Source organism: Globicephala melas, chromosome 2, assembly GCF_963455315.2.
Source record: "Globicephala melas chromosome 2, mGloMel1.2, whole genome shotgun sequence".
Lineage (NCBI taxonomy): Eukaryota > Metazoa > Chordata > Mammalia > Artiodactyla > Delphinidae > Globicephala > Globicephala melas.
The window spans coordinates 172,812,479-172,826,786 of record NC_083315.2 but is presented as its reverse complement, the minus strand read 5'-3'; the positions used below and the strand labels follow the sequence as shown (position 1 = coordinate 172,826,786).

Below are 14,308 nucleotides of genomic sequence, written 5' to 3'. Positions count from 1 at the left end.
GCGAGGACCCTGAGGCTGGGCGGCGGAGTCGGGATCTAAACCCAGGCCCCAGGATCCCAGGCCCAATCCGGAGCGAGCGCACGCCACCTCCCGCCCCGCTGATCCGCATCGCGCACGCCGGGAAGCTCCTGGGCCGCGCAGGCCGTTGGCTCCCCGGCCGGGCCGGGCCCCACCTTCCCGCAGCAGCACACACCCGGCTTCCTCTCCCGCCCGGGGCGGCGCGGGCGGGCGCACGAAGCACATTCTTTGTCTGCAGCGCCTCGGCAGCTCCCCCGCCCGCCCGCCCGCCTGCCTGTTACGTGCCTCCCGCCCCGCCCGCCCCAGGTCCGCCCAGCCAATGAAGCGCGGCGGCGGCGCGCAGGGCCCGGGGTGTTGTCCGAGCCTCGCCCGCCCGTTGGCTGAGCTCTGCGCCCCGCCCGAGCCCGGCCGGCAGGTCCGAGGGGCCGGACCCGCCGACCGAGGTGAGGGACCACGGGCGGTGCGCTGGCGACAGCAAGGGCCAGCGAGCCGGCCAGCGAAGGACGTGCGCCCGGCGAGGAGTCGCGCGCTGAGCCGCCTTCGCCGCCGCCAGACCCCAGCCTGCGCGGTGCTCCGTGCCTGGAGGCGGCCAGGCCGAGTCCCGGCCCAGCAGGGCAGGGGGAGCCTTCGACGGCGACCAGCCCGGCGAAGGGCTAGAGAAAGAGGACAAGGAGGAAGGGCGGCCTCACCGAGGACCCGGCAATGGCGCTCGACTTTCTGGCTGGATGCGCTGGGGGTAAGGAGGCGGGCGGGTCCTGCCCGGGCGCGTGCGGGGGCCGGGAACGCCGGGCCGCCGGGGCGAGGCATCCGGGCTGGGAGGCCAGCCCACCTGCGAGCTCTCGGCCCAGTGGCTTACCCTGAGGCTGGGGATTCCTCGTCTGTAAAATGGGTTAACAGTGCTCTTGTCTCACGGGATTCTCGTGGGCGTGAATTGCCGACAAGCCGGGAGGGTGCCTAGCACGCTGTCCGCGAGGGCAGGTGTCTTCTAAGTCCTTCAGGGCACGTTCGGACGAGAGGTCTGGCGCTCCGGGACAGTACCGTGGCTGCCAGGGGACTGCCAGAAGGATGCCCCACAGCCCTCCTCGCCCGAGGCCAGCGGACGGCGAGGCCCCGAGCCCATTTCCCTCTCCCCCTCCCCCAGCCCGCGCCCACCTGGAGCAGGGTCCCCTCCCTCGACCCAAAAAGTTTGAAGCTGGCTTTACCCCCGTCTCCCGTAGCCGTCTGGGTGGGGCTGGGGCCGGGGCCACTGGACGATGCCCTAGGGAGATGGCGTAAAAGGCGCCGGCACGACCCCAGGCACCGAGTCACGCTTTGGCGCCCCGCCCCCTTCCTACGTGGCTCTGCTGGTGGTTAGACTCCACCCGGCTGGCAGAGTGGGCCTGACACGCCGCGCGAGCTAGGCCTTGGTCTCACGCGTGCGTGTCACCGGAGCCGGGGCGTGGCGCTGGGGTCCTGTGTCCCGGGGAGGACCTGAGTCAGTGTGCTGTACGGGCTCTGCTGTGGCCTGACCGTTGGGCGTCGGGCTCTGCACTGGCCTCTCTGGCCTTTAGTTTCTCTGCTTTTACTTGTAGAGTTAATTTATTCAACAGGTATTCACTGGGAGCCAGGTTTAGCCCTCAGGAATTCAGCAGAGTGGACAGAAGTGGCAGGGCTCTGCCTCACGGGGAGAGGGCTGCTGGCTGGGTGTCCCCAGGCCCCATCCAGTCTCTGACATCAGGTGCTTCTCTTCTCCGGCACCTGCCCCTGTTGTCTTTAATAAAGCTCTCAGCTACCTGCCAGCCGTGAGCACCTGGAGGAAGAGGAGAGCATCTAGCATTTAAACCAGTGCGTTGCTAGCTTCGTGTTCTGCACCAGAGGAGGGCTGGTGGAGAAGGGGGTGTGCCCAGGAAGTGTCCCAGACGGTTACCCAATCAGACCTCCAGGCCCCAGAGCTTTCAGTAATTTGGGGAGCATTTCTCCCAAGCCCAGGGTGCCAGAGGAGACAGGAGGGGTTGGCCTCTGTGGACCCAGCTCTCAATCCCCCCCATCCCCATTCCACTCTCTGCTCTTCCTGTCCCCCTTGAGGGACCTCCCTGAGTGTCCTGCCGCCAGGCCGCCGGCTTCTCCTGGGCCCCAGACCCTTCTCTACCCACCCCTCAGCCCCAGGGCCAACACCCCTTCCAACCCCTTTCCGCTAGGCAGAGTGTGGGTTCTTTCCCCAGAGGCGCAGGATTCCTTCTGTATTCACGCAGGCGTCCTGGGATCCACGGGGATTGGGCTGGGAACACTCATCCTAAGGCCAGGCCCATCCCCCCAGACACACTTGTTAAGTCACTCTGGGCTCTTGCTTACCCAGGACCCTGCCTGGAATGCCTTCTGCCCATCCTCACCAAGCCCACCTGGGAGAGATCCTGTCCAGGCCCCAGGGTTGGGGCAAGGCCAGGGTCCAGCACCCGGGAGAGCTGGACCACAGCCCCCAAACCGACTGCCCTACCTGGATCCAGGTGGAAGCCTGGGGCTGGTGGTGCCCACCTTCTCCCGCACTGTGTGAGCGGTGACGGGAAAGGATAGGAGAGACCCTCTCCTGGTATATTTGACCCAGGAGAAACCTAGGCCCTCAGAAGTGGAGAGAGGCTGCCAAGCTCTTCCCTTCCCCCAGCCTCACGGGCGCTAGGGGCCGGCCCACAGGACAGTGACCGGATTGTGTCCCAGGCCTGCCTTCCGGGCCCCTGGCACGGCCTGGCTGGAGCAGAGGGGCCGTCCAGGAACCTTGCGCAGGTGGCGCCCCTGCCTTGGGGCCTGGCCCCCAGAGGCTGCCTGGCTCCTTGGGGTTTGAGCTCCTCTAGGCCTGGAGGCTCAGGGCAGATGAAGGCTGCCTTTCCGCAGCTGGGGTGCCTCTTGATTCAGATTGCCCGGAGGAAGGACAGTACGTCACCTCTGATTGGCTGGGTGTGGGCCACGTGTTCAACCTCGCCTTCCGGGGAGGTGCGGATGGGACCTTGATTGCCAGCTTCCCCGAGGTCTCCCGGGGTGGAAGGGTCCCAATGCCCGCCTGCACTCCCCCACCACGGGTCAGTTCCTGGTCTGACCTTGGGCTCTGAATGGGGGTCCCCTTGCCACAGGCATGGATGGGAGGAGAGAAATTCAACCATAGGCAGTGGGACCCTGCATATGGGGGACAGGTCAGTCATCCTGGTGTCCCTTCCCACCACTTCTTCTGCCAGGCGCCTCCAGGACAGTGGTCCCACCTCCTGCCCTTGAGGGTCATGGGATGCGGGTTGCCCCTCAAAGGCCAGCTTATGTAAGGCAGTGGGCACCGGCTTTGGAGTTGGGAGACACGGTCCACTTTGGCTGCTGTGACTGTAGGCCCCTCTCAGGGAGACGGCCCTCAGGCTTCCTGGCTCTCAAGGTGACTGGGAGGTTAAAAGGGTAAGGATTTGGGGGACTGGAGGCCCTGATGGAGGCAGGCCCGTAGCCGACTCTTGTTTCTGTGGATGGAGATGTTTAGGGTGAGGGGCGCCAGCCCTTCGCCTGAGGGCCCTCAGATCAAGGGAGAAAATAGGAATGCAGCTGCCTGCTCTCGGAGCCCTTGGTGGGATTGAGGGGCGCCTCTCCCACCCCACAGGCTGATGAAGGCTGTTACTGGCACCTGGGCAAGTCTGGGACCAAAGGCGGGGGCATCCACCCACAGGAAGGGGACCACCCTTCCTGGGCCTGGCTGCAGGGGGCACGGCTGGAGAGAGAAGGAAGGCCAGGCAACGCACCCCAGGCAGTGTTAGGTTTCCAGAACCCGAGGAGATCCAGTTACAGCCCACGAGAGGAGGTCCTAGAATTAGGATTTTCAAATTCAGAAAATTCGAAACATGAAATGAAAAAGAAGGTAGATCTCAAGAGAGAAAAACAAAGTGTGTCTCGAAGATCAGAGACACAGAGGCGGAAGTCTCGAGGGGAAAGACAGGCTTGGGGTGTCTTTTCACCCACCTTGAATGTTAGGGGCCCCAGAGGGAGGAAAAGGTCTGGAGACGATGAATAGATAATAGAGGAAATTTTCTCTGATCAGGAAAAGGCTAGTCTGTGCTGGGAGAGTTCCAGGCTGGGTTCTTTTAAAGGAAAAAGACAACACCCTTGGTATCTCCTGGGGACATTCCTGAAATCTACAGATAAAATCTCAGTGGCTTCTTCACAGAATAAATAAGTTATTGATAAAGGAGAACAGACACGCTGACAACAGATTTCTCATCTGCACTGGAAACCGGAAGATTCTGGGACGTTGCCGCCCTTAATGGCCTGGGCCCGGAATTCTCACCAGAGCACAGGACTGTTTTCCCTAATGGCGTTAAAGAAGCAGATTTTGCAGATGAGCAGGAATTCAGAGGGCATGTCTCCCATGTGTTACAACTGAGGGCCATAGTCAAGAAAGGCTCCAACGATCGGAGTAGAGACCCCGAGATGGCGGGAGAGGTGAAGAGGAGATGGGATAGCCCCGAGTCCCGTGGGGTTTGTAGATCAGTGGAAGCTGGCAGGGTGGGAACCCCCTTGGGGGTAGGGTGGGGCAGTAGAGGGCAGAGAGAGCCTCCTACTCTCACCCCATGGCAGGGACGGTTCTCACCCTGTTTCTACATAAGGGTTATGAGTGTTCAAAAGCAGAAGTAACTCTTAGCTGAAGTTAGAAATGAGCAAGCAGAAAGGGGATAAATAGTAGTTTGCCTGAACCAGCAAAAATGTGGAAAGGAAAGGAAGTACATAGATCATGCCCATAAAATAAGACGGAATCATGTCAGAGCTCTTGTCTTGGCAAAATCTGAGACTGCTGCAGGCCAGAGTAGAAACCAAAACCCAGCTGTAGATTGTGGAACAACTAAAACAAAGCAGTAAGACAAGGTTGAAAATTAGGAACTGGACAAAACTATACCAGACACACGTGACCAAAAACAAAGCAGGATTGGCAAAGCTAATATCAAACAAAGTGGATTTTAAGGTCCGAAGCATTAAGATGAAGAGGACATTATACAAGGATTAAAAATACAATTTATGGGGGAATTCCCTGGCAGTCCAGTGGTTAAGACTCCACATTTCCGGTGCAGGGAGCACGGGTTCAATCCCTGGTCGGGGAACTAAGATCCCACATGCTGTGCGGTGCGGCCAAAAAGTAATAATAATAATAAATAAATTTTTAAAAATTCAATTTATGAAGAAGCATAGTAACTCCCGTTGACTCTGGGCATCCATGAACATGCTAACCAGCTCTGACAGGGAGCTAGCTCTGAGTGGTTAAGGAGGGCGGCTCCAGGGCCAGAAGGTTTGGGTCCAGATCTCGGCTCCACCGTTTACCTAGCTGTGTGGCATGGACATATTACTTTTCTATGCCTCAGTTTCCTCATCTGTAAAACGGGCTAATGGTCCTTTCTTTACATACATAAGAAAGAGAGTTGGTACACGGACAAAACTAAGAACGGTAACCAGAAGGTAGAAACGTTACTGTTTGTTACTCAACAAATGTTAGCCTGTTTAATTGCTGTATTTAATTATACATTTAAATATAGCAAAAAAAAAAAAAAAGAACTGTAAGATGTACACACATGAAATTCTAGGGAGGAAAGCATGGGAGTCAGCGCAGCAGTCACCCGACCTCACTGAGCCTCACTTCTTCCATGAAGCAGAGTAACAAGACTGCCTGATTCACAGGGATGTTTGTAACACACACAGCACGCAGGACTCTGACAGGTGCTTGTGGGCCATTTGGAGGGGGAGCCTTTGTCCTCTGAGGGGGGCTGGATTCGGACAGGTCCTGGACTGGTACATAACCAGGCATGAACGCCTCAGGTCCTGGGTCAGCACTTCGGGGCCAGGAGCAGCCCTGGGGAGGTTGATCTTCACACCTGTACAGGTGGAGAGTGATGCTCGGACACCGAGTTCTCTGTGAGCTCGAGCAGCTGGTAAATGACAGGGAAAGTTCAAATCTGGGCGAGGGGCCGCCCCAAGCCCAGAGCCCTGGAGCCCCCAGCCGGGCCAGGCATTTGGAGTGATGTGAGCATCTTAGAAATGGCACATGCAGCCTCCCAAGGGGGAGCTCCTGCAGTGAGCAGCAGGGCGGAGGGAGGGTCACCAGCTTTGAGCTGGCCAGGTGCTGGCCTGACCTCGGGGCGGTCACCCTCACTTACCCTCACGCGGAGGATTAAGGGGCTCTCCGGATGTGCCAGGCACGTCCTTGCCAGAACCGTGCCCCACGCTGCGGTTTCCGAGGCATCTGGGTCACACGTCCTCCCTTCTCCCTCCAGGTGTGGCAGGTGTGCTGGTGGGACACCCGTTTGACACGGTCAAGGTGAGTCTCTCGTCGAGGTTTTATTCTCAGGCCCTCGTGGAGGCACAGACATTGGAGGGCGGCCTGCAGCGTCCTGGTGGCTGGACCCCCCTTTCTGGGCACCACCTTGGGAGCCCTTCCAAGGTCCTACCACAGGTTCTAGAATGAAGGTAGAGTCAGGGTTCTTCTCCCTGCTGCCCAGGTGAGAGGCAGCTTGTCCACCGGGCCAAGTCGGCCTTTCCTCCCAGGTTTGTCCCTGCAGTCTCCCAGCTGGGGCTGAACTTGGAGCTCCATTCTGGGGCTTGGCCAGCTGGGACTGAGGGGCCGAAGGACAGGTTTCCTCCCACCCAGAGCAAGGGGCACCCCCACCCCCCGTTTTTACACAGAACTCCTCCAGACAGCTTCCTGAAAAAGAAAAAAAGTTCAGGGAGAAAATGCAGAAAAATCAAACCTTGTCAGCCTTTCCCGTGACCGTGATCTTCACAGAGCGGTGGTGATCAGGGCTGAGAAACTGAGCAGTCGTTTCCCGAGGGCTGGTGTGCACCTGTAGGGTGCTGGTGGCTCCTGAGCATGGCCCCGGGGCCGGCGCCCAGTTCCCCTCTGCGAGCCCACACCTTGGCACGTCGTCGGGCCCCAGGTTCTCCGGCACCTCAACGGAAACCAAGGAAGTCCGCATACCCAGTTGGAAATTCCCAAATAAGATTCCCCCGTTTCTGGGGCTTTTTGGTCCTTCAGCTGTAGCCACGTCAGGACCCTTCCTTGCGGGCTTCCCCTGGGAGCCCGGTGAGCTGCCAGCAGCAGGCACTCGGCCAGACCTGGTGTCCCGCTGTGAACACTGAACTTGGCATCTCTTCCCAGGGGGGCGAGGGCAGAGCGCAGGCGAGGACGTCAGCCCTAGGTGGGTTTGAGAGGACTCCCTGTCTCCTCTTTCTTCAGGAACCCAGGTGTTCCTGGGCTGAGAACAAGTCTTGTGAACTAGGGCAGGGATTTTCTCCAGCACAGGCGTGAGGGCCCTGCCTTATGCACTGGCTCTGACTTTAAAAAGGTCTGTCCCGGGAATTCCCTGGTGGTCCAGTAGTTAGGACTCCCCACTTTCACTGCTGAGGGTCCAGGTTCAATCCCTGGTCGGGGAACTCAGATCCCTCAAGCCACTCAGCAAAGTCTCCCCCGCCCCCCACCCCACCCCCTGCCAAAAAAAATAAGTCTGTCCCTGGGCCTGTGCAGCTCCGGGCCCCCTGCCCGGCTGATCTGTCATGGGACTGTGGGTCAGTCACTTTACCTCTGGGTAAAGTTCTGACCTGCACAGTGAGGGGTTGGCAAGATTACTGAGGCCTTTGGGCCCGGTGCTCAACAGTGCAGTTTGTGCCGGGTGAAGTGCTGGTTCCGAAGGTCGTGGAATTCCTTATTCCTTCCAAGCCACTCAGCGCATTTGGGGAGGAGTTGGAAAGGCCGGGCTTTCTGGCCACTCAGCAGCCCCTGAGCCCCCATATGGACCTGTGAGAGTGAGGTGCTGGGGCAGCCTGTCCGCACGGCTTCCAGTGTCTGCCCAGCTGGCCACCCCCCGGGGCCTGCCCACGGGCCAGAGCAGCCCAGGACAGTCAAGCAGGGTCCACGTCGTGCTGTGTTTCTGTCGCGTGTTCATGTGTTGTGAATGCCTCTCAGAGCTGCATCCAGCCAGGAAGTGTCTCCGATTCACTTCTTCAGCCCAGCTTTGCAGAGGCCTCTCTGAGCTAGGACTCAGCCAGGCCTGGCCAGGCCTTCTGCAGCTCCCCACCCCCGGCCCTCAGTCAGGCCCGCCAGGCTGGGGGGCACTTTGCTCTGGCGTCTCTAGCTCCCTCGGACCTTGTGAACCATGACCAGCACCCCCGGCAGTAATTTGAGCACAGGAGCCTCTGCCCCACTGGGTTCCTGCCCCCGGGACACCCCTCTCCCCCCACCTTACCTGGCACCTGGAGGGTGGGCTTTGAGGAGATCCGTTTGGAACTGTGTTTTTGCCACCGTGGCCCACCAGCATCCCATCTGGGCAAAGCTGTCTTTAAAAGGCCAAGCTCTTGGTGTGCGGGGTAGTGTGTCTTTGTGAACTTCCACCATGGCGTACCGGGGCCGGGGCCGGAAGGTGCAGAAGGTGCAGGTGCATCCCATCGATCTTATCGTCCGATGCTTGCAAAATCTGGGATTCAGGTGTGGCTTTATGAGCAAGTGAATATGCAGATAGGGGGCTGTATCACTGGTTTTGATGAGTATATGAACTTCGTATTAGATGATGCAGAAGAGATTCATGCTAAAACAAAGTCAAGAAAACAGCTGAGTCGGATCACGCTGAAAGGAGATAACATTACTGTGCTCCAGAGTGTCTCCAACTAGAGATGATCAGTGAAGTGAGAAATTGTTGAGAAGGCAATACAGTGTTTTCAGGTGTCCTTTGTTAGAAGTGTAGTTCTAAAGCATTTATTCGTATTGTTTTGCTCACCTTTATGTTATTATCAGATGACAATAAATGCTGTGGGATTGTTTTTATTAAAATATTTACATTGTTTCCTTCTTAAAAAAAAAAAAACAAAAAGCCAAGCTTTTTATTCTGCAGGGAGAGAAAACCCACCCCCAGCAGTCACCACTGACGCTCTTGTCCCACCCATGGGCTCAGGTACCATTAAATTGTGCTCATTCTAGAGACACTCATTTGGTTTGATTTAATGCTCTATCACCAATGGCCTTTTTTTTTTTTTTTTTTTTTTTACTGTTTTCCATTATAAAAGTTAAGCATTCTCAAAGAAAATTGGGAAACGTGATTTTTTTTTGATGGCTTTTTTAATCATCGGGTACATACACATTTTTTTCGTTGACTTTCTATTACAGAAGTAATGTAGGTCATAAAAAATGTTCTCCGTAACAGAGACATATAAACTAAAAAGAAAACAAAAAGACAACAGTCCTTTATGTAACCTTTCCCCCAAACCTTGTTAATGATTTCTACCAAAAAACAGACATGTACACAGGCCCATATGTATTGCTTGCTTTTGGCAAAGGTGGGATTTACTTCATAGCTCTGCGGTGGTTGTTTTAATTGAAGTGTCACACACAGAGAAATGTATGCACGCGCTCCGTGTACGAATCTATGAATCACCGTGAAGCACACACCTGGGAGAAGAAACAAGGCCGGTCCCTCCGAAGCCCCCCTCCCCTCCTGACACCTCCGCCCTCCCCTTTTCCAGGCGGCCACCATCCTAATTCTCATCTGTGGTCTGTTTTACCTCTTGAACCTCATGAACTCGGACCTGGGCTCCGGAATGCGCGCAGGGACACCCGTGCTCCATGCCCATCCACGCTGCCTTATGCGCGCAGGGACACCCGTGCTCCATGCCCATCCACGCTGCCTTATGCGCGCAGGGACACCCGTGCTCCATGCCCATCCACGCTGCCTTATGCGCGCAGGGACACCCGTGCTCCATGCCCATCCACGCTGTCTTATGGCTGCAACATTGGCAGCTTGTTCCTCCAGGTCTTTGGGGCTAAAATCTGAGTCCAAAGTTTGGTTTTCCTCTGTTGCACCCAGAATCACAGCTGCTGTCCGCAGGCACACCGCCTTCGCACATGTTTCTGTGGGAAGGCCATTTTCTGTCCTGTGTCACTGGATGTGACAGTGACCAGGGACACCGTGTCTGAGCCCTCTTTCACCAGGGAACAGCCGGCCCGGGCAGGGGAGGGGGCGGGGAGGCTGGGGGCTGGCCTCCGGGGTCCCTGCCTGGATGTGATGTTGAAATTTTGTGTTGCTTTAACCGCCTTTACTTTCTGAGCTAGGGGCTGTCTCCATCCATAGCAAAATGTAACTTTGTTGTAGATGAGCGTTAAGCCTCACCCCGGAGAGCGCTAGTAAGTACAGACCAGGTGAACCCAACGCTTCTCTTCTCTGTCGTTCCCCCCTCCCCGCCCCCCACAATCAGACCCTGGGCCTGGACCCCGCCACGCCACGCCCCTCCCCACCCCCCATGCCCCAGAGATCTCTCCCCAGCTAGGGACAGGGAGGGTGTGAGGTGAGCTTGGGCCCAGCCCAGATCCTGGGGTGGGAGCCCTGGGGGCTGGCTGAGAAAAATCAGCCCCCTCTGGATCAGGGAGTCTTCACGTGGGGTCTCCCAGCCCCGTCGGGGAGCTGGGAGCCTCCGGGGCTTGTGTGCGAATGACCACTTTTCCAGGGGTGGGTCCCTCAGTCCTCAAATGACATCCTGTCAAGACTTAAAAGACTCCCCCGAGGCATCTGAAAGTCCAGCCTCGGAGGGAACAGCTCCGTTTCAGGTCATGTCTGCTGACACAGCCCTCTTGGTGTCACTGTTGGGGGACCACAGGAGGAAGAGAGAGTCCCCCAGAGACCCCAGAACATTGAAGGGAAAATGAAGAGCCTCCCATCACAGAAAACAACCTGAGACAGAGCTCATGGTGTTAATATGTTCTCCAAGTTCATCGAGTGGTTGTGCTTCTCTCCTCTGAGCTGGCAGCCAGGGCAGGGAGGGGTGCTGGGGTGAACGTCGCAGGGTGCCCTCGGTGGTCAGCTGCCTCTCAGAGCAGTGTCTGCCAGCTGTTGGCTGAGGTCCTCGTGTGCCGAGATGGTATATTCTTTCCTTCCTTACAAAACATTTCCTGTAAGTGCACTCGCCAGCACCCCTACCCCACCCTGGCCCCGACCAACACAGCCACTCAGGTCCCTGGAGTGGACAGCCTGACCGAGCTGCAAAACATCTCCGAGCCTGTCTTCCCACCTTTGAAATGGGAGTGACCGAACCCACTTCAGCCAGTGATTATGCCTGTAATGGTGATAATCTCTGAGTCAGAGCCGGAGACCAGCTCCCGGAATGGGACCTCACCTAGCTCACCCCGACCCGCGTGACAGGGATTCGGAGTTCAGGAAATGTGCTTCTGCTCTGCACTGTGGGGCCTGCGTATCAAGGACAGAGATAAGCTCTCGGTCAACAAAGAACGCTTTCACAGTGAGGTTCTGGCCCGCTGGGCTCCAAGGGCAGTGCAGCCTGATCCCCCAGGCCCCAGAGTTGCTGACACGGTCCCCAAGGAGGCTGCCAGCTGCTCTCCTGTCACCGCTTTACTAACTCATGACCACTGCCCTCACCGGGGGGCACTGGCAGAAACCAAGCAGAAGGCCCACGAGGCCCGAGGCTCCTCACTTTCAGTGCCCATTGCGCGCTGCCAGCCCCTGATGAAGGGAGTGCGTGGTGGGATGTTAGATCCTGAGCCCCTTTGGCGTCGGCCACGATTTGCTACCGGGAGGGTGGGGAGGTCTCGAGAGATGTCTCATGCCCCACTGTCACTACACGGTGCAGAGATAGTGAAGCAGGGGTCTTGAGGACCCCTGCCCCTCTGCAGCTGGCTGTCCCTGTGACTGCCCGCTGATAGCCTTCCCTGAAGAGGCACAGACACCCAGCCCTGCCCCCCCCCCGGAACTCCTAAAGCCACAGAAAGCTCCCTGGCTCCCTGCCTTCTGGGTCTGGCCTTGGGCCTCCTGGAGAGCGCCTCCCCGGGTGTCCTGAGTGCTGGCCCCGGGGAGCTGGGCGTCCTGGCTCCACTAGCCCGCCTTTCACCGGGCCCTCCTTCCAGGTGCGGCTCCAGGTCCAGAGCGTGGAGAAGCCCCAGTACCGAGGGACCTTGCACTGCTTCCAAGCCATCATCAAGCAGGAAGGCGTGAGTGGCCTGGGGCCGGTGGGGGTGTGGCGGGGAACCAGCCTCTGGGATGCTGCCGTCCGCAGACCACAGAGCTGGAAGAAGAGGCGTCGGGGCAACTGTCGGGCAAATCCGGGCTTTGCGAATGGCAGGGTGCAAGTGCCCAGGCCTCTCAGATTGAGGGCTTCGGTTCTACTAAAATTCTTCTTGATCCTCGTGTACCGCTAGGGTGGGCCGGGGCAGCCGCCAGCTGCATGGAGGGTCCCTGGAGAGGTGGGCCTGGGCAACCCCGGACTCCAAGCGGGAACGCCCCTGACGCGTCTCTGTGCGCCCCGCAGGTGCTGGGCCTGTACCGCGGCCTGGGCTCGCCCCTCCTGGGGCTCACCTTCATCAACGCGCTGGTGTTCGGCGTGCAGGGCAACACCCTCCGGGCCCTGGGCCGGGACTCGCCGCTGAACCAGTTCCTGGCGGGCGCGGCGGCGGGCGCCATCCAGTGTGTCATCTGCTGCCCCATGGAGCTGGCCAAGACGCGGCTGCAGCTGCAGGAGGCGGGGCCGGCCCGCACCTACCGCGGGCCCCTGGACTGCCTGGCGCAGGTCTACCGGCGGGAGGGCATGCGCGGCGTCAACCGGGGCATGGTGTCCACGCTGCTGCGCGAGACCCCCAGCTTCGGCGTCTACTTCCTCACCTACGACACGCTGACACGCGTGCTGGGCTGCGAGCCGGGCGACCGCCTGCTGGTGCCCAAGCTGCTGCTGGCGGGCGGCACGTCGGGCATCGCGTCCTGGCTCTCCACCTACCCCTTGGACGTGGTCAAGTCGCGGCTGCAGGCTGACGGGCTGCGGGGCGCCCCACGCTACCGGGGCATCCTCGACTGCGTGCGCCAGAGCTACCGCGCCGAGGGCTGGCGCGTCTTCACGCGCGGGCTGGCCTCCACGCTGCTGCGCGCCTTCCCCGTCAACGCCGCCACCTTCGCCACCGTCACCGTGGTGCTCAGCTACGCGCGCGGCGAGGAGGCCCGGCCCGAGGGCGATGCCGTGCCCGCCGCCCCGGCGGGGCCCGCCTTGGCCCAGCCCTCCAGCCTGTGACACCCGGGGCCCCCGGCACCAGAGGGCCCGACCTCTCCCGGGGCCGCTTTTCCAAAACGCAGCCTAGACATAAATTGGGCCCCTGACGCCAACCGCCCTGCACCGGACTCCCAGACCCCGTGGGCTGTGGACTCCATCAGACCTGGGTTGAATTCCACGCCCGAGCTGGGTGACCCTGGCCACAAATTTGACATCCTCGGTTTTCTCCTCTGTGAAATGGGGATCCTCATGCCCACGTTGTACAGTCAGGAAGCTCAGAGATGATGCCCCTGCGGCGCCCAGCCTGGCGCTGTTACTTGGAGTCTTCCAGAAACCCAGCCATCACGCCAGCCCTTTCCTGGGATCCCAGCCACACCACCATGGGGTCTCTGATGACCCACCCATGAGCTTGCCAGCGACTCGCTAACGCTGCAAATCCTCCACCTGGCGGAGCTCTCGGGACACTTCTCGGCCACCTGTCCAGTCTGTGTTAGGGACAGAGAGGCAGCTCAGGGGCTCCTGGTGTCATAGAACTGAATCCTCTGCCAGTGCACTCCAGCTTCTCCATGTGGCAAGGCTGGGAATACCCCTACCCCTGACGCTCCCACTGGAGGGTAATCTGGGGGACCACTAAGAAGCCATGAGACCTTCTGGAAGCTCCGTATTGGCCTAGGGGCCGGGGTGGGGGAGCGGGCACAGGTCAGTGGGAGGGGAGGTCTCAACAGGTAAATACAGCCATGGCAAGGAGAAGTCTTTTCACCCTCTGGGCTTTCAGGCTGCCCATCTGTAAAATGGGGACGTGGGTCAGCGGATGTCTGGGGCTCTGGCCCACTACCAACGGCCAGGAACCAACACCAGGGTTCCCCAGGAAATGGTGTCTTTCCCAGGCAACCTCAATGCTTCGTGTCCCTGTGAATCATCGCAGGGCCTGTAAGTGGGCACAGGTACCGCCAGTTTGGGCCTCTCCAGGCCGAAGGGCATCTGAGCCCACGCTCCAGGGGCTGTCACTAGAAGCGGGGCTGTGGTGTGAGCTCAGGGCAGCCCGGGCGCATCCAGTGCATCATGGCCGTGGGAATAGGCGGGGAGGAGGATGCTTCTGCACAAGTTGGAGGTGACTGTGGCCTCCTTTGCCCCGAGTGGCGCTCAGCCTCTTGGGCAAAGTGATAAGCTCTCCCAGGAGGCAGGCTGTGCTCAAGGAAGGACAGGACTCCCACCTTGTGGCATCACTGTTGTACAGAAACCGCCAAGGGAATAAAGTGTTCTTTGTTTTTTTAAGACA

General features: G+C 59.0%; 2 protein-coding genes and 1 pseudogene across 3 annotated transcripts in view; 2 read left to right on the top strand and 1 right to left on the bottom strand.

The window, feature by feature from the left end:
* The window catches only part of SLC25A47 (solute carrier family 25 member 47), an 18,022-nt gene extending 16,899 nt beyond the window's left edge, over positions 1-1,123 (bottom strand). The window contains exon 1 of the mRNA XM_030883373.2: positions 875-1,123. The gene's annotated coding sequence lies outside the window, so the exon portion shown is untranslated. The remainder of the gene's footprint in view (positions 1-874) is intronic.
* SLC25A29 (solute carrier family 25 member 29) lies at positions 617-14,308 on the top strand. Of its 2 annotated transcripts, none has more exons than XM_030883375.2 (4): positions 617-754; positions 6,276-6,319; positions 11,900-11,983; positions 12,301-14,308. In XM_030883375.2, the coding sequence occupies exons 1-4, from the start codon at positions 721-723 to the stop codon at positions 13,048-13,050; spliced, it is 912 nt and encodes a 303-aa protein (XP_030739235.1). In that variant the 5' UTR covers positions 617-720; the 3' UTR covers positions 13,051-14,308. The 2 variants fall into 2 exon arrangements, with proteins under 2 accessions (XP_030739235.1, XP_060151275.1); XM_060295292.1 differs by lacking the exon at positions 617-754 and adding an exon at positions 5,574-5,721.
* On the top strand, positions 649-8,866 carry LOC115867237 (small nuclear ribonucleoprotein E-like; annotated as a pseudogene).

Excerpts from the sequence above, each read along its gene's own strand:
- SLC25A29 (XM_060295292.1), top strand. The coding sequence starts at position 5,685 with ATGTTTGTAACACACACAGCACGCAGGACTCTGACAG. Across the intron at positions 6,320-11,899 it reads ACCCGTTTGACACGGTCAAG|GTGCGGCTCCAGGTCCAGAG; the intron begins GTGAGTCTCTCG and ends CCCTCCTTCCAG. Across the intron at positions 11,984-12,300 it reads CCATCATCAAGCAGGAAGGC|GTGCTGGGCCTGTACCGCGG; the intron begins GTGAGTGGCCTG and ends TGCGCCCCGCAG.